At 42.5% G+C, this 22,568-nt stretch overlaps 1 protein-coding gene across 12 annotated transcripts in view; it reads left to right on the forward strand.

Annotated features, from left to right (window-relative positions):
* The window catches only part of PPP6R3 (protein phosphatase 6 regulatory subunit 3), a 125,178-nt gene that overhangs the window by 63,053 nt on the left and 39,557 nt on the right, over window positions 1-22,568 (forward strand). For 10 of the 12 annotated variants that reach the window (XM_065881577.1, XM_065881579.1, XM_065881581.1 and 7 more), the window contains 7 exons: window positions 1,731-1,796; window positions 3,965-4,077; window positions 8,616-8,729; window positions 16,420-16,549; window positions 18,498-18,650; window positions 20,690-20,839; window positions 21,960-22,024. In XM_065881577.1, coding sequence (XP_065737649.1) covers window positions 1,731-1,796; window positions 3,965-4,077; window positions 8,616-8,729; window positions 16,420-16,549; window positions 18,498-18,650; window positions 20,690-20,839; window positions 21,960-22,024 — 791 coding nt within the window. The remainder of the gene's footprint in view (window positions 1-1,730; window positions 1,797-3,964; window positions 4,078-8,615; window positions 8,730-16,419; window positions 16,550-18,497; window positions 18,651-20,689; window positions 20,840-21,959; window positions 22,025-22,568) is intronic. The other 2 variants (XM_065881587.1, XM_065881588.1) reach the window with 1 other exon arrangement.

The following is a 22,568-nucleotide window of genomic DNA, read 5'->3' on the forward strand; positions in this document are numbered from 1 at the left end:
TAAATTGGGACTCTGGCCCTTTTTAGGTGTGCTTTTGTGGATGTGAGTTTCTTCTCAGTAGAGGTTGGGGATTCCAGGGAAGGTGGTTAAGGATAAGAGGGATGGTCACCTTTATGTTTGGATTATTATTGGGGGAAATTATTCAGTATGGTTTCTTAGAATTCCTTTGGTCACTGCTGGGTTGAATTTTAGGGCCCACTTCCAAAGGAATAGGTGCGTTTCTGGAGGGATATGGTGGTGGGTCGTTAATAAAGGCATAGGTCGGGGGAAGGGTAGTTAGAAACTCCTAAATGTCTTACTTTGATTGGGGAGCCCACCGTGGGCTTGGGCTGTCGGTGCTTGTTAATAGCTGTGGAGTCAGTGAGGGTGGGCGTTTGATTCGTTCACTGCCCACAAAGTTTCCTACTTTTTCCCTTGCCCGTCAGGACCTTCTGCCCCACCTCCTATGTAGAGGTGTTTGCATCCTGTTTTAGGCCGTTGCTACTCAAAGTTTGGTCCCAGACATCACCTGGGAGCATGTTAGAAATCCCAGGTCTCACCCCTGCCCTGCTGAGTCAGAATCTGTGTTTGAACAGATTCAAACACAGTGTACTTCACGTACACATTTTAAAACATCTTAAAATGTAAAGTTGGGCCTCTGCCTTTGTGGTAGTCTCCTAATAGCTTTTTTTTTTTTTTTTTTTTTTTTGCGGTACGCGGGCCTCTCACTGCTGTGGCATCTCCCACTGCGGAGCGCAGGCCCAGCGGCCATGGCTCACGGGCCCAGCTGCTCCACGGCATGTGGGATCCTCCCGGACCCGGGCACGAACCCGTGTCCCCTGCATCAGCAGGCGGACTCCCAACCACTGTGCCACCAGGGAAGCCCCTCCTAATAGCTTTTGTTTGCATTTTCCTTTGGCATGTTCTCCTTAAGGAGCCTAGAGGCAACCTAAGAATTTCTCCACATGCCTTTAGCAAAGCGTGTCCGATTTCTTGCCACCCACCCCACCCCCAGCCCCGCCGCCATCTCTGTTAACCTTTGGGATTTTGTGTGTGTGCACGCCCGTTCCAGGTAGTGAGTGCCTTATTACGGTGTTCCTGTTCCTTGTGGAACTAATATTACGCCGGCTGATTTTTCATTTATTCTCATCCCCTTCATATTTTCATTCATGGCAGTATTTCATATATGGTGGAAGAAGAGAGTGTCCTAATCATGGTGATAGCTTGCTAGCATGTGGCAGGGCAGACAAACTCTGTTTCTGTGGTGCCCGCCAGCCCCCACGTTTCCTGCGGTTGTTTTGGTTTTAGAAGGTAAAAGTTCATCATGTGTTTTAAGCCAGAGGCTTGCTACTAAATATTGCTTTTCTCAGCCTTTTTGAAGCTCTCTTAAAGTGAATGCTCTCTTACAGAAAATGTATAAGTTCCATTCCCCCCCGCCTTCCTGTCCAAAGTACAGACCGTTTTAGTACCCAGTGTCTGAGAATTAACATCACTAAGAAACTGATGTATAGAATTTTTGGATGTGGGTATTGTGACTTGGGGAGTAGTTGGTACTGTAGCTACTGTTAAAATAATATATTCACTGGCATTTTCCTTGGGGGACTTTTAATTTCCTGTAGTGTTCAAAGTCCAGAGAAAACCTGTAACATTCTACTTAAAATGTGATGGATATTTCCAAGTATGTTTATCTTCATTGGGGCTTGAACAAGAGCCACTCATTGCTATGATTACTTCTACAATGTGTTTTACAGTGGTTAAATGAGGAGAAAATTATCCAGAGGCTTGTGGAAATAGTTCATCCATCGCAAGAAGAAGATGTAAGTTCTCTTGGGTGACTATAAACTTGATTTAAAAAAAAAAAGTGAACCATGTTTATTTGGGCACAGAGCATAATGGTACTAGGTGTGAAGGTAGAGGGTAGGTAACAGCGATCACCTGGCATTCTTCAAGTTGACAGGTTTCTAAACGCCAAAGGCTTTTTAAAATATTGCATTTTGCCGATACTCAGAAAATTTCCCGGAATGTGAAACAGTGAGCCTTGGGTCTAGCTCCTTCTCCTTTTTAGAGCTGAGACTTCGTGCTGCATCTGCTTGCCTTTATTACAAACCTCCTCCACACTTTGTTTTTCTTTTATACCCATCGTTAGCCCAAATGATGTGGCCACGTCTGTGTGCATTTGTTTTTTCCATTCTGGCTAAAGCTTTCCAGACAGCGCAGCAGGATCCTGGTCACCATTGAATCCTTAAGAGGGATGAGCTCTTGGTGGTTCTACTTCCTGGCTCAGGCTTTTGTGCCGACAGGTTTGGCCTTTGTCCTGGGTGCTAGAGATTGACTTGGCAGTAGAATTGAAGCTGCTTTGGAGTTTGCACGTTGAGCTCCATGCTGAGGGGATGCTTGGGGGCGGGGTGGGGTCTCCAGGACTAGCGGGTATGCTGCTGTAGAGGAGGCTGTCCCCCTACTTCTCTGCTGCTGCCCTTGTTGCTGCCTTCAGTAGTGGACTGACTCTTGTGGAGCTGCCAGCATTTGGCCATTTCTGCCTATGGAAATGACAGTTCCACGTGGTTCAAGGTAGTATCTACAAAGGAGTTGTTTCAAACAACATGCAGGGTATGTCATGGGGCTTGGGCAGCCTCCTTGGATGCCTCTAGCTTGGACTAACCGGAGAATGAGCGCCATAGAGGAGACAGTGCAGAGGAAGGAGCCTGTGGCCGGAGCGTGTTCTCCCCACCAAGACAGATTTCCTGTGGAGGTAGATGTAGCCCCTTCTACTGCAGTCCATTAAAAAACTTTTGGTACCTGGAGTTTATCTAAAGCAGGCTCCCCATCCCACCACCCCCTTCAAAAAAGAAAAGAGCTAACCATTAAAGGGGCTGTTGATTCCCACCCTCCCCTGAGACAGTACATCATGTGCTCCCTGCAGTATCGTTACTGCTGACTCTCAGGAAGGACACTCCAGTGTGTGCACGTATTCGGTGCTAGAGCTTCGACGGCGCCCTCGGCCTGGTTGGGGTGATGAGCCCTCCTGCTGTGGCTGGGGGAGTTGGATGGTTCCAAGAGCACATTTCCCATGTGCTGGAAATGTGGCCGGTGCAGGCCGAGGAGAGTGAGGACAGGAGCGTGGCCTGCCCTATTCCTGGGGTAGGGAGGACACATCCACAGACGAGGCTTGCTCACTAGGTTCCTGCTCAACAGGTACTGTCCCTGTCTGAAGGGTCCAGGAGAAGTTGACAGAGGAGAAGCCCAACTCTGCAGCAACTTTTTTTTGCAAAGGACAAAGCGTTTGGGGCATCAGCACCTTCTCTAACTGACTTGCAAGAGAAGTTAATTTTGTCTTTTGGACAGTCCTGTTGATACTTCCGTTTTGTATTAAGTGATGAATTGCATATATTTATTGAGGAAGTGTTAGACTCCTGATTGCAAACAGTGGATTTTGATATCCTGGTGTGTGTTGTCATCTGTGCTGGAACCTGCTGGTCTCACTGGGCAGGTGATGCTCAGTGCCACATGCCACGGAGCATAGACGTTTGGTGCTGAGATTTCAGAACTTTCCTGTAGAATAGCACACTGCGCACTGAAAGAAGTAATATTTCTTATCCATTAGTATATTCCAGAAAGCGGCGTGTATTTTTTTAAGCCAAAGAATTGTGTTCATCTTTCTTTGCTGCTAAAAGGATATAAATTTGGGGGGTTATATTTTTCTTCAAGTATTTAATTAAAGAAATTTTTCCTTGTCAGAACTTTAATTACATTTCCCTACACAAAGTAACATGTATTTTGTTTGTGGTATTGTTAAGTAAAGCCTGGAAGGGTAAAATACTCATGCTTGACATATGTTATTTCTTTGGACCCTGGCTTTTTATTCACTGTAGCTTATGGCCAGTGTTAATTTGTGTTACTTCTTAAGCAGTTTCTTCACTAACTTTATTTTATTATAAATTTGACTTCTGATGTGTCTTATAGTTAAAATTGTACTTCTTTCCTTTAGCGGCATTCAAATGCATCACAGTCACTTTGTGAAATTGTCCGCCTGAGCAGAGACCAGATGTTACAAATTCAGAACAGTACGGAACCAGACCCCCTGCTTGCCACTCTAGAAAAGTATGTTTGAAACTCTCTTCTTGTTCTTTCTTTGTATTGATGCTATTTGATGTGCTTCCAGTGTAAGTACTTGGTAAGTGTTTCTTACGTGGGAATCGTGTCCCTGGAAAATAACCTGTGGGTGGCTGAGAAGGCAGGAAAACCTGCTTATCTGCTCTCAGCCAGTCGTGATGCCCATTGGAGACTTACAGAGTAAGAATGTAAATAAATGACATTTATATGTAGACTTTGAACTTTTCAATAACTGTAAACTAAATTCTATAAAACTATCATGGATGGGGCAGTGACATCGTAACTGCTGTCACTGCCTCCATGGTCTTTGGGGAAGATAGGTATATGAAGTAATTTGACCCATCTTAGTCAGTGATTTTTTTTTTTTAATTTTTTGGCCATGCCGCGTGGCTTGCGGGATCTTAGTTCCCCGACCAGAGATTAAACCCGCACCATCAGCAGTGAAAGGGCCAAGTCCTAGCCACTGGACCACCAGGGAATTCCCAGTCGGTGATTTTTAATCAGAAGTTCTTCTTAGGATCCACTATACCTTGGCAGCTGACTGGGGTAACCTGACCAGACCTGATTCGAAGGGTTATACATCTTGTATGTTTTGTTTCTTTATATTGCTTCTGCCCTTATTTTTAGATAATTCCTAATGAACAGACATCTCATGTGTTTCAGGTGGAAGACAGCTTGGGGGTGGTGTAGTATTTTGAAATCTGCGAATGGCCAACCTACCATACTGGTATTTGTAGATTCATACATTTTCAGGAAGAGTATTTACCATCAAGTATGGGCATACATTTGCCTGCATCCCTACAACTGAACGTTATTTTAGTAAACAAAAATAAGGCATTTCCCCACTTTGGATGAGTAACTGGAAAGAGTGCCTACAGTTAGCGTTGTTATGTACGAATGGCAGTCTCGCATCAGTTTACTGCTACTGTTGTTCTTCTTAATGACTTTGTTGGAATCTTTTAGTCCTCCTGTACATTGAGACTCGTTTGCATCTTTTGGCCGGGAAGACCCTTTTATTAAACTAAGACATTTGTGTGTATTGTTTACTTGGCAAGTGTGAGGCAAACAAGGAACAAATTAGAGACAAGGTATCTTGTTTTAAACTCTGTATTCTGAGAAATAAAGTTGTATTTTCCCAGTGTGCATTGTAGAATAGGAAGGAATTGACGAGTTCTCTCAAGTAGCAAGACAAGAGATTATCAGCTTCTGAGTAAAATGTCATCTTACCTGCCCCATTTCAGTTATTCTTGGGCATTATGGCATATGTACTCCTTTTATAATATACAATACCAATAATTGTAGTAGAAACAGGTTGAACCATGTAAAAATTAACTTACTCAAGGTTAAAAAATGTTGACTGACAGTAATTTCATATGGTTCATGACTGCACTGTCCACTAGAAATATAATAAAAGTCACATGTAATTTAAAAATTTCTAGTAGCCATATTAAAGTAAAAAAATAGGTGAAATTAATTTTTATGTTTTATTTAATAGGTACAAAATAATACTTCAACATATGTTCATTTAAAAAATTATTAATGAGTGAGTCTACATTCTTTACTTTGTGCAAAGTTTTGGAAATCCAGTGTGTATTTTACACTTAGGGCAGGCCAATTCAGACTAGTTACCTTTTGAGCGTTCTGTGGCCACAGGTGGTGCTTGGCTCCCTTCCTGGACTGCAGGTTCACCCCGAGTGTCAGGCTGGTCAGTAGTAATCACTGAGTTCTTCTGTGCCAGCCCTCTCTTCACTCAACTCTATTTGGGCTAAATGTGGGATCTAGCTGTTGGAGCCTCTGTATGCACTAGCTAATATATTTCACACTGTGTTTTTAGTCCTGGATCAGGCAACTGTACTTTGATGCAGATAGGTACATAATCAACATCATTAAATGTTAGAGTAAATTTCTTCAACTACATGGTCCTAAAGAGTCAGGGGCTCCATGGTGTCACTGAGTTAAACCTTCACTGCACTGAGCATCGGGGAGACTTAACTCTGTAACAGTGCTTCCCACACTCTTCTTGAGGATGAGAACCAACCCTTTTTAATATCAGACGGGTTCCCACATTATAGTCGTTCTCTTTAGTATCTGTTGATTGAGGAAGTACACAGTGACCAAAGGCTCCTGTGAGCTTAGTAAGCTTTTATTAATTTTAACAGTATCTGTGTATACTTTATATATTGTTATATATCTGTATGTATTTGATTATCACCTAATAATATATAGCAGTGTTGTGTTATAAGCCAGTCTACTCGGTATACAGGCTAACCCCCACATAAACACCGTATGTGTAACTGGAAGTGTAGGTTAGCACTGCAGGAAAAATTGGAAATGAGCTAAGGTTAAAGAGAATGGTCATGGTGGGTAGGGATACCAAAAGGTCTCTAAGAAAGTGGACCGAGGTGTTAGGTAGTGAGTGTTAGCTTGGGAAACAGTCTGAGCTTAAATTGAATGTATTTAATTTAGTAGCTCTGTTGTGGGAAAATCTGAAGTTCCAGAATTCCTTTAAAACTAGTTGTGTTAGGGAGGGTTGGACCAGGCAGCTCCTAATTCTTGATACTAATGAGCTGACAGTGGGTCGGCCTCTGGGCCGGGTTGAGCCCAGTTATTTTTATAGATGCGAGTCTTTAGCTGCCCACACAAAAACAAAACAAAACAGAAGTGCGCCATCGTCTCAAAGGCCTGGGTGAAGAACCTGGCTGGCCTCGTGCGTAACACAGCTCACATAATGAACTTTATTGGTGTTTGTCCAAGAACTCCATTTTTTTTTTTTTTGCGGTACGCGGGCCTCTCTCTGTTGTGGCCTCTCCCGTGGCGGAGCACAGGCTCCGGACGCGCAGGCTCAGCGGCCATGGCTCACGGGCCCATCCTCTCCGCGGCATGTGGGATCTTCCCAGACCGGGGCACGAACCCGCGTCCCCTGCATCGGCAGGCGGACTCTCAACCACTGCGCCACCAGGGAAGCCCAAGAACTCCATTTTTTAAAAAGTGGAAGTGAATATGTCTTCTCACTTGTAAATAAATGCCTTATTATTTAAAGAATATGAAGGCATTCTTTTTATCCTGTTTAATAAGCTCAGTTCTTCAGTTTATGATTTCTTCTGTATTTGGTGATATTTGTATGTTTAGCTAAGACTCAGAATATGGCTCAGCTGCTGTGTTGCATCTTGACGGTCACATTTTTGCTGGTTATTATCTCATTTTTGTCCATTAGTAGAACGCTCTCCATGGGTATGGTAGACTTCCAATTTGATGCAGCCATGAAAGAGTGAGAACCTCTTTGTTAGCCACTCCCTTCAGGCGTCAGGGTTTACGAAAGGTGATATTGCTCTCTGGAAAGTTAGACACTACAGCTGAATGAGAAGGTGGACGTCTACAGTTGGATGCCCTGTCGGTACCCCTCTACCTGGGGTGAGGCTGCTATTTGAAGAATATACGTATTTACAAAAAAGCAGTCTGTTTTCCAGAGCTCAGTTCCAAGTTTAATAGTTATTCTGTAGACTGCTGTGTGTTTAGTGACTTTTACAGTACTGTTTTGGGTAGAGATCTCACAAGCAATTCTAGTGCTGGTCTGAGAGTACTTGAAAGCTACTTCCTCCAAGGGGATCCTCTGAAGTTATGTTAGATACCAGTTTTATTTGCTTCCCCCAAAGAGGAAGAGATTCTCTCCTACTTGCTGCCCTAACCTGGTAAAGGAACTGGTGTTAGTAGCCAGTGAGCACAGCTGTACCTTGGGGTGACTGGTGTGTCTGCCAGGTGGGCACCAGGGACAACCAGCTGTCCCTCTCATTGCTAAGGTGATTCCATTTCTTAATCCCCATGGGTTCTAAAAATTACTGAGATCCTAAGAAACTAACAGGTTACCCTTGTATTCTACATTAATTGTGACCTTGTATACACGTGTGGGGGGTGTCATGGGAAGAGCCTGTGGAGAATACTTTTGGGGCAGGAGTTCAGCCACACCCATCTCACTGCTACCACATTATTTTGGTTTTTACCAAGTTTTAGTTGTGGAGTACTGTGCAGCAAGTGACGTTATTGCGTATCTGTTTTAGATGTTTGTTAATTATACATGAATGCCTTTGTGGGAAAATATTTATGGTTTCTTTCGTAAAAAGTCCCCTCCTTCTGTGGGGCTGAAGGGTTCTGAGTCTTTTTACCGCCCGTCCCCACCATCTGAGTAGGAGGTGACTTCCAGTCGTGAGGTGTTTGTTGGCTTTCAACAAGATTGGCAAAGGCACGCAGGGCCCAGATGACTTTGCTGAGGGGAGGGGATGGGAATATATATGTATATGTGTGTGTGTGTGTGTGTGTGTCTGTGTGTGTGTGTCTGTGTTACATTTATGATAAGCAAGATCACTGGCCTTCCTTATAGATATATTAAACATAAAATATTGTTAATAAATATGCACAAATGAGGTTGAACTCTTTTATAATACTTGTCTTACTGATACCATGATCTTTTTCTCCAAAGTTGTGTTAAACAGTGTTACAATTAGCGCTTGACTATTGATTTGTTTTCCTAGGCAAGAAATCATAGAGCAGCTCCTATCAAATATTTTCCACAAGGAGAAGAATGAATCGGCCATAGTCAGCGCAGTCCAGATATTGTTGGCTTTACTTGAGACACGGCGACCAACGTAAGTTTTCCTTTCTGTCTTGTGAAATGAGCCATTTGGTTTTGCTTTTAGAATTTTTAAAAGCTAAGAGTTAAGTTGTTGGTTGATCGCTACAATATCATGCCCGTGAATTTCAGGTGTTGAATCTTTTTCTACTATATAAATAGTTTTATATGAATGGGATGCATAGGTGTAGTTGAACTATATGGTTTGGTAAACACTATTGGCAATATGTGGATTCTAGTCATTTGGGGTATTGTAGTAGTTACCAAAATGCTTCTTTAATAAGTCAAACCCATACAGAATGGCTCAAACACAAGAGAAGCTTATTTCTTGCTTACGAAAATTGAAAATAGGTGTTCCTGGTTTGTATGCAGCTCTCCTCCAAGTGGCAGTTCAGAGCTCTTTCCATCTTGTAATTCTGTCCAGTGCTTGCTAGCTTGAGGCTTTGGGTTGTTTTTTTCCGGGGTTTCACATATGAGGCAACTACAGTTCATTAGGCTGTTTAAAAATGGACAGACAGGTGGCTTGAGGCCTTAAGGAAAACTTTGTGCTGTGTGTTTCAGAATCAGAAATATAGTCTTGTGTTCCCTATGTATGTGCCTCTGGACAAGCCAATTAATATTTGTCATATTATTCTTTACAGTTTATACCCAAAGCTAATTTACTTATTAATTGTCAGGGTTTTCCTAATTGTTCTCTGGAGAATGAGAATTTGAAGAGGTATGTATGTGTTTGCATTCCGGGAACATGTGGTTTGGAGATTAGAATTTGTATTTTCTTACCCACTATTGGATCCATCCAGTAAAGCAGAGGGCATGAAGAGGAGGAGAGACACGGTCTACTGTCAGCACATGAAAATTTAGCCATCCAGCGTTTCTGGATTTAGTTTGTGATGTCATTTTGGTTTCTAGCAAAATAGTAAACACAGCCTTACCAATCCCTGCTTCCCAAAGTCTTCATCTCTATTTCTGGTTCTTTAATCTCTGGTTAGTGATAATGGAAGGGCAGTGTGGCAGCACTGCTTCAGCTATGTTGTCATTTGGAGTTGTATCTGTAGTTTTGACTTTGCCTGTGTCTTCCCTGGTAAATCATATTTTAAATAACGTAACCAATAACTTAAGGTATTAATCAGGTAATACAGGACTGTTATCTTGCTACTCATGCTGCAAGGCAGTTGCATCATCTCTCAAAATGGTTTAAAAGCACATGAGCTGGTGCTGTGAGATTTATATTGACAACTCTGGCTTGAGAATGGAGACGATACAGTAATAAATGACAGGAAGGAATTTCTGATCAGAAGGAACTTATCCTCAGACCACAAAGGTTTATCAAATACTAAGCACGATTAACTTTAAAGAGGGGCAGGTGGAGGGGTGGTGGACAACTGAGATCTTAGCCTTATCCTTATGTGATTTCTGAATCCCTAGGATAAAGGATAAATCTTAAAAATATTTGGACAAGAAAAAAGTGGGTTAACTACAAAGCAAATCACGTTGCCAGACATGTCATTTGTAAAGCTAACTAAACACTGAAAAACAGGGGGCAGGATTGTGACCCTGAAGCACTTTTGTTGCTGTGTGAGGGCAGGAGGCATTTTCAAGTGTATGGACCTCAGTGTCCCGTCCGTGTCCTGTACCTGGGCCAAATTACTCGAAGATGGACTTTACCGAAGTCAAGCAGAAGAATAAGGTAGAATAAAGAACTTAAGATAAGGAAATATGTTGGTGAAAGTAATGATAAATGAAACAGATAGGAATGTGACAATTCATATGACTATGAAAGTTATGTTAAGAATCAATAATTGAGTAAGTCAAATGTTGAAAAAAACCCCAATAAATTCCAGATTATTTTAATAAAACTCAAGAAATAATGAGAGGGCTTCCCTGGTGGCGCAGTGGTTGAGAGTCCGCCGGCCAGTGCAGGGGACATGGGTTTGTGCCCCGGTCCGGGAAAGAAAGGAGAGAAGGGCTAAGTTAGTGCACAATATAACTCTTATCTTCTGCTGAGGAACTGAGGTACTTTGATACACAGTTTCATTTTTCATCTTAAAAAAATGATAGTGCCAATGTGTTTTTTATAAACGTAGAATAATAGTAAGTTATGTAACGCCCAAAGCGCCTCAGGTGCAGGGAGAGTAAGGGCACCCTGAGAACTACAGACTCAGGACTTTGCACATACCTGCGAGCCCTGCTCAGGAAGTACTGGAGGCCGGGTAAGAGCCCTGAGAAGGCCTCCCTTGCAGAGTAGGGCTGCGGAGTGCAGCAGCAGGGTCCTTCTCCATTCCCGCCCCTGCTGAATAAAACCCTGAAGCCACTGGCGAAAGGGCGGCAAACCCTGTAACCCTAAAGACACGATGAGGAGGAAGGGACCAGGAAAAAGCCTCTGCCCCACAGGACAAGCAGGGACACTTTTCAGGGCCCAGGCTATTAGAGAGCCCCTACCACTGAGGTAAGGGCAGGATCACCGAGAGGGCCCCACCCCTGAGGTCCATGAGCACTTCCGCTGCCTGAGACTGAGGCTGAACCAGAACAACAGAGCGGTCCTCCCCACCAGGCCACCACACATCGAGTGACGAGAGCAGCGTGCTGGCGGAGGGAAGACTGCAGTGTGGAAGGAGGCCATCAGCACAGGAGCAGGCTTGAAGGGAAGAACCTCAGCCAGGGGCAGAGCAGACAGAAGTTGAGAAAACCTTGGCAATCCATCCCTAACTATAAATACAAAGTGACTTGAGACACATTTAAAGTCTTCAGTGTGCCGAGAGAAGTCAGTCATAGGAACAACAAAACCCAAACCTAACTCAGCTGCTGACTATAAATTGATCCAGAAACCCCACACTAAAGACCTAGAAAAAAAGGGGTGTATCCATTGCAAATACTAGTTATATCGGTCTCTGTTGTCTTACACAGCATGTCCACGTCACAGCTAAAAAATTGCAAGACAAAGAAGCAAGATGAAAAGAACCCAAACAAACTGAACTCTCAAGAGAAAAAGCAGTCAGGAGAACTAGATTCAAAAATGTTGGAACAATCTGGTAGGGAATTTAAGATAACTGTGATTAATGTGTTAAAGGCTTGTGGGAAAAGTGAGCAATATGTGAACAGATGGAGAATTTTAACAGATATGGAAGATCATACACAAATGCTAGAAATGAAAACTACAACAGAAATTGAAGAATGCCTTCGGGCTCATTTGTAAACTTTGACATAGTTGAGGAAAGGATCAGTGTAGGACACTAGAAGTTACCTATACTGAAATATGAAGAGTTAAACCAGGAAGACAGTTGCTTTGTGAGGCCTAGAAGTCATGAAGCATCACCAGGAACCAGTAACCGTGTGCCCAGATCTCAGTTTCTCATACCATCCTCCAGTAAAGGAACCAGGGCTTCATGGAGAAATGGCTGGTTCTGCAACTGGGCTAAGAAGTATACAAGATGAGTGTGGACCATCCTGTAGTGCAGACAGTAAGGACGCGCTCAGAGAGAACCACAGCACCGGGCGTGTGAGAGGGACGCGGGCCAACTAAAAGAGCTCCCAGTGGCCAGAGCTGGGAACACTTGCACAATAAAATAAGGCAGTATTGTTTTATAACACAAAGTATAAAATACCCATGAGTTCATACTGATATAAATAAGTGACCGAATAAGTAAAAGGGGGTGAAGAGACAAACCTCCCCTGTGGGAGAATTCCAAATAGTTCATAATCCCTTCTCAAGGATGAAGAAAAAGACTGTCCGTTCTTGACGTGTAGACTGCACCTCATGACTTCCTTCTAAAAAGTGCAGTATGAAGAGAGAATAAAATGAGAACTTGACAGTTACTCTGTCAAGTTTGCCAGAGAAATCTGACCAGCACTTCCTCAGCCATATAATCAAAGTCAACAGCCAGCACTGTTGTGTTGATAGTATGTAATGAAAATGTCGTTTTACTTGAGTGTTCTTCCTCTCAAAGACCCATGATCATGAGAAAAATGTTAAGACCAGACCCCAAATGAGGGACATTCTGCAAAGTACCTGACCAGGAAAGTCTGAGTAACTATCACAGCCAAGAGGAGGCTAAGGACACTTGAAAGCTAAATATAGTGTGGTGTCCTGGGTGGATTCTGGGTCAGAGAAACAACTGTAGGCAAAAACCAGGGAAATCTGGATAAAGTATGGATTTTACGTGTGAGTACTGGTTCATTAATTTTGACAAATGTAAGATAATAACAGGGGAAACTGGGTGTGGGTCACGTGGGGACTCTGTACTATTTTTGCAATTTTTTTGTAAATCTAAAACAGAAGTTCTAACAGAAGTGGACGTAATGTTTAGACAGAAGTCAGTAAGAAGCACAGTACTAGCAATTCAGTGGACCTAATTGACGAAACCAAGTGCTGGCAGGACTGCGGGGCAGCAGGAAATCTCATATGTTGCCGGTGGAAACGCAAAATGGTGCAGCCACTTTGGAAGACAGTCTGGTAGTTTCTTAGAAAACTAAACGTACTTTTACCATACAGCCCAGTGGTTGTGCGCCTTCGTATTTACCCAAAGGAGCTGAAAACTTAGGGTCACGCAAAAACCTGCACACGGTTGTTCAGCAGCTTTATCCACACTTGCCGAAGCTTGGAAGCAGCCAGGAGGCCCTCAGCAGGTGAGTGGGTAAAAAACCGTAGTCCATCCAGACAGTGGAATACTATTCAGCACTAAAAAGAATGTGCCCTCGTGCCATGAAAAGACATGGAGGGACCTTAAATGCAAATGAAAAAGAAAGAAGTGTGGGCTTCCCTGGTGGCGCAGTGGTTGAGAGTCCGCCTGCCGATGCAGGGGACACGGGTTCGTGCCCCGGTCCAGGAGGATCCCACATGCTGAGGAGCGCCTGGGCCCGTGAGCCATGGCCGCTGCGCCTACGCGTCCGGAGCCTGTGCTCCGCGGCGCGAGAGACCACAACAGTGAGGCCCGTGTACCGCAAAAAAAAAAAAAAAAGAAAAAAAAAAAAAGAAGTGAAAGAAGCCAGTCTGAAAAGGCTACATACATTCTGGAAAATGTCATATTTTACTGTGGAGACAGTAAAAAGATCACGGTTGCCAGGGGTTGGCAAGGGGAGTGAAATGAATAGGTGGAGCACAGGGGACCTTTAGGGCAGTGAAAATGCTCTGTATAATATCATAGTGACCAATACATGTCATTATTTGTCCAAACCTGTTAGAGTGAACCACAATGTAAGCTGGGTTCTGGGTGGTGATGATGTGTCAGTGTAGGTTCATGGATTGTAATCAACATACTCTGGTAGAGGATGTTGATAATGGGGAGGCTGTGCATTTGTGGGGGCAGAGGGTATAGGGGAGTCTCTGTACCTTCCCTTCCATTTTGCTGTGAACTTAAAACTGCTTTACAAAAATAGCTTTAATAAATATCAACCAGTATAACTGATACCAACAGACTAAAGAAGTAAAACCATGTGATCGTTTCATTACATTCATGTATGATAAAACCTCTCTGCAAATTAGGAATAGAAGGGAACTTGGAAACTGAGAAACAAAAAGAAAACCCATAGCCACCATCATTCTTAATGGGCAAAGACTGAAATCATAGCTCCTAAAATGAAGGACCATGGCAAGAATATTTCCCATCACCAGTTCTATTCAGCCTCATGCTACAGGCCCTAGCGGTGCAGTGAGGCAGGAAAGAAAGAAAAGGCATCCAGATTGGGGACTAGGATGTGGACATACGTTTTGTGGGGGGACCATTCAGCCCACTGAACAGCTGAACCAAACAGAGCCAGCGCTGGTGACAGTGAAGCCTCACACTCTCCGACTGGGATGTTAAGTCATGTGGCCATCTTCTAAGAACACCTGGCAGTTTTTTTAACAAACAGACCTTTATTACAGTATATTATCCAGCACTCTCTTAGATATTTACCCAAGAAAAGTGAAAATTGTGTCACACAGAAACTTGTAAGTGAATATTTGTGTCCTTTATTCATAATCATCCAAAACAGTAAATAAGCAAAGTTTCCTTAACTGGTGAGTGGTTGAGGGAGCTGCGGGGATGCAGATACCGTGCATCTGGACTGTAGATCTCTGTTCAGAGAGGAAAGGAACAGACTCCCGATGCCCCAAACGGCCATCACTTCTTGTGCCTTTCCAAGTCTATGTTCCAGATTTCATGTATCTCTTCGGAATATCAGCACAGGTTTTGTTTTGGATTTGGCAGATTTTTACATATATTTGAAAGGATTAAAATGTGAGAAACACCATGGATATTGATTGTAGTACCTGAGTCAAGGCAGGTACATAAATTGATGCTCACTAAGTATTTATTAGATGAACAAATAAAATGTATATGAATGATTAAGGAATTTTAGTATATGTTTTTGTATGGGTTTTTTTTTTCCACATAAGTGGGGAAAAGCGGATCATTCTGTAAATGTGGCTTAGAAGTGACTCGCCACTTGGGGAAAAACATATCATGTCTATGTTTGGCATAAAAATAAATTCCAGATGAGTTAAATGAAAAACACCAGAGGAAAAGTATGCAAATACTCATAGGATTATGGCATTGTAAAGAGCTTTAAGTATGGCTTCCTGGACAGAGACTATAGTGAAGAATGCTATATTTGGCCACATAAATTATTAAAACCCCTACACATTAAAAAGCACTATAATCAAAGCAAAAGGCCTTTACCTACTCCCCCTTTCTAGGAATTGAGTGTCTGAAGGCTGTTCCGTGTAGCTCTTAGAAATCACTTGCCCGTGTGAATTATTTTCAAGTAACAGCCCTAATAACCACTCTCTAGGTGTTAGCTGTGTCCGGCAGCGCCCTCAGTCCTTTGTCTACATTAGCGTGGTCCCCACAGCAGTCCTGGGGTAGCAGCCCTAATAACCACTCTCTAGGTGTCAGCTGTGTCTGGCAGCGCCCTCAGTCCTTTGTCTACATTAGCGTGGTCCCCACAGCAGTCCTGGGAGGGACATTCTTGAGTGGTTCCTGTTTTCCCTATTAGAACGAATTACTGGTGAGTGAAGGTCCAGGGTTCAGGCTCAGGCAGTCGTGCTCCAGCAGCTACATTGTTAAGCGCTAGTTTGCACTGGCACACCACTCTCAGGTTTATCTTTTAATCTGAACTGTACACCCACATTTTTAGACCCCTCCCTCCTTATGTCCCCAAACTTTGAGAAACCCTGTGCTTTCTAAAACTGATTGGGATTTGGGTGTCTCATTCCACTCGTAATAGTTTTTCTAAAAGGACTGGTTTATAATGAGTATAGATGAAGCTTTATACAGAAGAGTCAGTTAAGACTTTTAAATAGGAAGCAGTGTTGATTGATTAGTCAAGAGAAACTGTATAGAACAAATACAGGCTTGTTTATTATTAACAGTCTTCCAGTGGCAGGCAGTGTGATGTGTCCTGTAATTCAGGGATCTCCTGCTGCTTTCCAGATTTTCTGGTTAGAGACCTGATATTAGTACAATAGGTATAAGGAGTTAGAAGGTTTAGGAGAGAATTGGAAGAAATGGCATATAATTTCTCACCCGACACTGTACATCTTCGGATTTCAGACCATGTTGGCTGATCCCCATCAAGGTTTTATTACACCTTCTTCCTATCCTTCCAGAAATTTTGATATAATCACTATATATTCTATAGCTATTATGTATATCCCTATACGCTGATTTGGAGCACCTTGAGTGATTTGTTCTGAAGTAATAAATAAAATTAACTTGCTTTGTTTCAAGATTTGAAGGCCATATAGAGATCTGCCCACCAGGCATGAGTCATTCAGCTTGTTCGGTCAACAAGAGCGTTCTAGAAGCCATCCGAGGAAGACTTGGATCTTTTCATGAACTCCTGCTTGAGCCACCCAAGGTAAGGCAGCTCTCTGAAGCCCGTTGACCAGCCAGTAGCTAGATTTCAGCTGTTGTTAGAAAGTAGATGAACCTTGTGAGTCAAAGGACTGGCTGCGACTCCCATGTGCAAAGCATATTAGAAGGTACACGGGCAGTTGTTTTCATTGCTCTTGAGCTAGTTTTTAATTGGCTTTCATCGATATGTAGCATCTAAATTGATGAATAGAATAGAATTAAAATTAAGTAAGTTACTCGTCTGCTTAGGAAGCTCAGCTTTTTGTTCTTCCTCTATATTCTGCATACTTACGTGCCAGTACAGTAGTTTTCCTCTCACAGCGTGTTACTGTCACATCTTTGAGGTAAAAGCTAACCTTTTAGGAACTAACCTTTGAAACTGAGCTGTCTTATTCAGAGTTGGAGCAGTGTAACTGCCTGATGGACAGGTATCTCATTTAAGAAGTAATTGGCTGAATGTGACTTGGAGTGTTAGTTTTTCTGTCGGGAGCATCCGTGTGCTAATCCAGAAATGACTGTTAATCAGGCAGCCGCTGAAAGCACAGACAGCAGACAGCGAAGACCTCCAAAAGAGGGGTGTCCAGGGTCCATAGTGGTGTCCTTCCGTGATACCCCACCCCCTCGGGTTGGCGCAGATCGAGCTTTAGGGGACAAGGCTCTTCCTTTTGGCATCTCTAGGGTGGAAGGCAGTTCCATGAGAGTTCTACCGCCTGCACTAGTTCTTACACTTTGGTTTTTCCTTCTGCCCTGCATCATTGCATCCAGCATCCCAGGCTCTGGAAAGTGTGTCTCTGTGACATCTACGGTGCGAGTTACTGGGAAATTAGTAGACTAGTGTCTCCTTTCTAAAGTAGACGTTTTCTGTTTACTTAACCATCTTGTGGAGGGGGAGCTGGTGTTTAACAGTGGCGTCCTTTGTGCCAGACCTGGGAAGAAGAGGAGGGAGAGTAAGGAGAGGAGAAGGATTTGCTCAGGAGAAGAGAAGTGGAAGTTGGAGGGGAAGGAGGTCCTGTGAGAGGAGAGGGTGTGGCCAGGTTCCCCTGACCTGTGTCTCAGGGGCCACAGTCTTCTTTCTAGGTGGACAAAAAAGGCAGCGTCTAATATGGATTCTCACACTGGTACTCTTCTTGGGCCTCACTCGGAAGTAAGACAGTGTTTGGTTTGCCCTTCCTCTTGTTCACGGCTAGGAGTGAGTTCAGCTTGTGGCTGCTCTTACTACATGATGTGGTGTGTGAGTAGGTCCGTGTTCATTAGAGCTGTGCCGCAGGGAGTGAAACTGGGGGCCGTCCAGTTCCACTGGGCCTGGAGGAGCGCAGGCAGGGGGGCAGGGATCCCCTGTGGACGAGGACATGGAGAAGGGCATCCTCATCGCTTCGTTGTCACAGGTCATCATCCTTTCCTGCCAAACTTCTGAAGTTCCGGAATGTTCTGTGTCTGTCTTTTGTGATTTCAGAGAATAGAAACTCCCTTTTATGGACAAGAACAGGTTTGAGGTTGATCCTGTTTCAAGGTTGTGATGCAGAGGCAACTTCTGAGTTTGCACTTTTATCACAGATTTGGGAGAGATTGAGAACTGTGACCTAAAACCACTTGTAACTTTTCTTAGTTTCTTAGGTTTCTGGTCAGAATTGGAATATTGCACTTTTTTTTTCGTGGACTTCAGTAGCTTTCTGCTTCATTCCTGTGGTGTTTGCAATGTTGAAGGCAAGGGGATACTTGATTTCTTATAAAATTTGTAGTCCAGGGAAATTACTTAATTGTTTTCCCTCATGTTCATTTCATCATATCTTAAGGATATCATCAGTAGGAGTTTTGGATTTTCCTTCAGGTGTAGAATTTAGGCCACGTTGTTTGCAGGCTTAGTTCACCTAGCGTTGTATCTTAGTACATACTCCTACACCCTTAATTTGTTTACTGAACTGAATTTAATTGGAAAGCTTTTTCTTCCTCAGAAAAGTGTGATGAAGACTACGTGGGGCGTGCTGGACCCTCCCGTGGGGAACACCCGGTTGAATGTGATTAGGTTGATATCCAGCCTCCTCCAAACAAATACCAGCAGTATCAACGGGGACCTTATGGAGCTCAATAGCATTGGGGTCATATTGGTACGATATCCCCTGAAAGATGTCTTAATTTGCCCTTGATACTTTATGGATACATAACTGAAGGTAGAACCTCATAAATTTACAGTATGTGTCAATGACTTTCCTTGGTCCAAGTGTAAACAGTCTTTTATATAGTTTACCCCTTGAGGTTATCATCAATTTTGAATGCTTTCAATTTTTCAGTAGTAATTTATTGTTGCCGTGCGTAAAGAACTGTATTAGAGAATTTGGAAGATGGTAAAGACAGACGTTTCCCTTGAGAAGCTCAGTCTCCGTATGGAGGATAGAGTGAGTGTAATCACCCTCTTCAGGGGATTGTATTAGCAACGACTGGGGCTTACAGCATTATTTTCTCTTCATAATTAGCCAGGGGACAAGCTTTGATCTTCTTTCCACTGAGATAGTATACGAGGTCTCTGACCCTGTCCTGATTTGAGTCTGAAAGACTGTCTTTAGTGTGAGACTGTCCTTTGATTTAGTCTGCTTCGGTGGAAGCAGAAGGGAATGGAAGGGAAAAGGAAGAGCCCAGGAATTACCTGGACTTCCCTGACCCCTGAGTTCCCCAGCTCCAAGGCCTGTGTTTGGGATCCATGGGCCTGGCCCCGGGGCCTCTGCTTGCTCTATCCTGCCTCCGCACAGCACAGACGGGTTCCCAGGACCCACACTGTACACCCGCTGGCCACACTGTACACCGGGAGGAACTTGGCGTGTGTTTCAAGGGAGAGTGGGTGTTTGCTCTTTACATGAAAGGTATTGAATGTACACTTCATATACATTTCTCATGTGATCCTAGGTATAAAACTTCATATACATTTCTCATGTGATCCTGGGCATGATTTTTCAGATCATGCCCAGATAGGGGATACATTCCATGGCTAGTAAGTGGTGGAGTCAGGATTTGAATTCACATCCAGTTTCAAACCCATGCATGCTCTATGAACCATTCCCTTTGTTCTTCCTAGTGTCACTGAGATAGATACTTTTAGTTGTTTTTCAGCTTTGTGTTAAATGACATAGCAGTAGAAGGCGTAGAGAGCAGGAACGTTTGGAGAAAGATGAGAAGCTACAGGATTACAGTTTCCTTGCCAGCATAACCCTTGCCCTCTGGGGACATAGTTTTTGCCCCACCCTCTGACAGGGATATAACTTCCTAATCCTGTCTCTGGGAGTCTCACTGAAGTCATCAATCACTAGTCTTCCATCTTCCTAGTAGTAAGTTTACAGCTATTGTTAATTCATTCTGTTGTTAATCTTAGAGCTTCTTTTGAGTGATTAATATGATAAAACTCCTAAGTGGATCATTAATCATTATCTTTTCATTTTGAGATTAGATAACCAAGACTCAGCGATATCCTGACTACATACTTGATGCATTTGTGCTTTTTGGAATTGTCTTTTTTTTTTTTTTTTTTGCTACTGTTACCTTTTCAGGTAATTTGGAAAACCCTTGCACCTCCAGGAGTTCCGCACGTCACCACCTCTCATACCTTTCTTGTTTTGCTCTATCCACTGATAGTTCTATGAGTTTTGAATGCCCGAGTGATTTTTTTTTTTTTAAGGTGTGAGCACCTCAAAACTGGAGACCGTATTTTTGTCTGTCTCCCAGGTTGCACCTAGCACTGTGTGCTGCTCAGAAGTCATCAGTAAACGTTTGTTGAGGCAAAATGAAATTCTCGTAAATTTCTTTGGAAATTTACTGAACTCTTAATATCTGTATTAGTCACGTTGAAAACAAAAAGACACTGTCTTTCTGTCTGAGAAATTTATTATTGTCTTCTCTTTATGTGTTTATTGTTGGTCTCTGTTAGTTTCCATGCAAATTCTGACATGTTAAATGAGCGAATACCATGCTATTTAGTCTATGAAGGCATTTTAAACTGCATTTAAAATAAAATGTGTTCCTTTTAATTTGTCCTGTTGTACTAGGAACACATCATTTTCACTTTATTAATTCATTATTTTTGGTGAATGTGTTGCAGTAGTGGCTTAAACATGGAGGAGACTGAATAAAAGAAAGCATTATTTTTCTTTTTTTGTAGGACATGTTCTTCAAATACACGTGGAATAACTTTTTACACACACAAGTGGAAATCTGTATTGCACTGATTCTTGCAAGTCCTTTTGAAAACACAGAAAATAGCACAATTACTGATCAAGACTCCACTGGTGACAATTTGTTATTGAAACATGTAAGCTTACTTGGTGTCTTTTTTTCTGCCACTCCTGGTTATAGCATTTTTCTGCTTAAGGTGTGAAGTGAATTGAGGTTTAAGGGTGGGAGGTTAGATTTCAGAGTCTGAATATTTAACTTGTAATGGTACTTTTAACCAGTGATTCTGTAAATCATATCCTGGACAATTAACCATTAGATGAACTTTAAAAAAAAAAAAAGGCTAAGTGGCTTGCTTATTTGGGAAAATTAATAAATTTGAAGATTTAGAAATCTTTTGGCGATTAAAAGAACAATGCAAGTTTAAATACTGCAGAAAACATTTGAACCAATTATTTGGCTTGCCAGAGTTTTAATTTCTTGTGCTGAATATATGACTGAAAGTTGGGAGAAGTGAGTTCTTATGCAGTGTCGAGGAAGCCTCTTCTGGGGGTCTGTTTTCTTTTGTTAAATATGAGGTGATTTTACTAAGTCAGTCTTCAGGTTTCTTCTTGCTCTGAAGTTCTGTGATTGTGTGACATTCTCTAGCTCATACTTGGTTACGCCCAAACCTTGAAGATGGGAAAGGCTAACCTGGAGTAACCAAGTAGATGGGGAAGACAAATGACATTTGAATAAGACTGGCTGTGCACATTCGATAATGCAGCCCACAGCACTGGTCATTGGCGTGCGGAAGTTTGGCAAGCCACACCTATTTTTAATACGAATGCAGTAATGTTAGCTCATAGAGAAGTAAGTGTTGCTCGCATTTAAAATGTACAAGTGTTGCTGTGGATTGTGAGTTAAATTTTTGCCAAGGCATAATTTTCTTTATTCCATTTCAGAGTAAAACTTGTCTTTTGCTTTAGGTCAGTTGCTCACTGGTAGCAGTACTTGAAATATATTATTTCCTCGTAGGTTCACTGCTAAAGGCATAGATCCTGTCTTGAATCCCTGTAGTGTTCTGGGGCCCTTGAGTAAATTTATTTTCACGGTGCATCTGATTCAGCCAGTAATTCACAGCTGTATTAGGCTTTCTGGGTTATATGTATAAAGTGATAGGTATCACTTTTCTGTTTAACTAGAGTTCTGTTTCACTTTAAAAATTTGACACTTTGACATTATGTCAATGTTAAACTGGAACGTTCCTTTTTATTCAGCTCTTTCAAAAATGTCAATTGATAGAACGAATACTTGACGCCTGGGAAATGAACGAGAAGAAACAGTAAGTAAATTGTTTTCTGATAGGAGTTCAGTTTGATTTTTAATTTGAAGAAAATATACTCCCTTGCCCTAGACAGGGAACAATGAATATAATATAATTACATGGTACAGGCCACTTTACAGTTACAAATGGTCCTCTTGGGACTTCCAGATTATTTAATTGTAACAGATATTTTTCTAGTAATTTACTTTTAGATCCCCCTGTCTTTCTACCTGTCTTGAAAGAACAGGGGTTAGGAGTACCCCCCACCTCTGTTGCTGCCTTTGCAACTTCTTGGTCCTTTCTGAATGGCTGTTTTTCTGAGAATAATGGGGAGTTGAAGGGAAAGAATTACAAAGTAAAGTCCTCCTTAATTAGCACCTTTGTCCTTGTTACCCCGGTTCTCATGGAAGAAAAGAGTCACTTTGTGCATGGAGCTAGAGGGAGGGTAAGATTGCTTAGTATTTCCTTTTTTAGAAAATTTCCGTTAGCTGATCGGCAAGATTACTTGAAGTATTAGTTGCTGCATGTGAGTAGCTTTGTTACAGAGTTTTTTCCCTAGCGG

The sequence above is a fragment of the Phocoena phocoena genome, chromosome 8 (assembly GCF_963924675.1).
Source record: "Phocoena phocoena chromosome 8, mPhoPho1.1, whole genome shotgun sequence".
NCBI classification, from domain to species: Eukaryota; Metazoa; Chordata; class Mammalia; order Artiodactyla; family Phocoenidae; genus Phocoena; species Phocoena phocoena.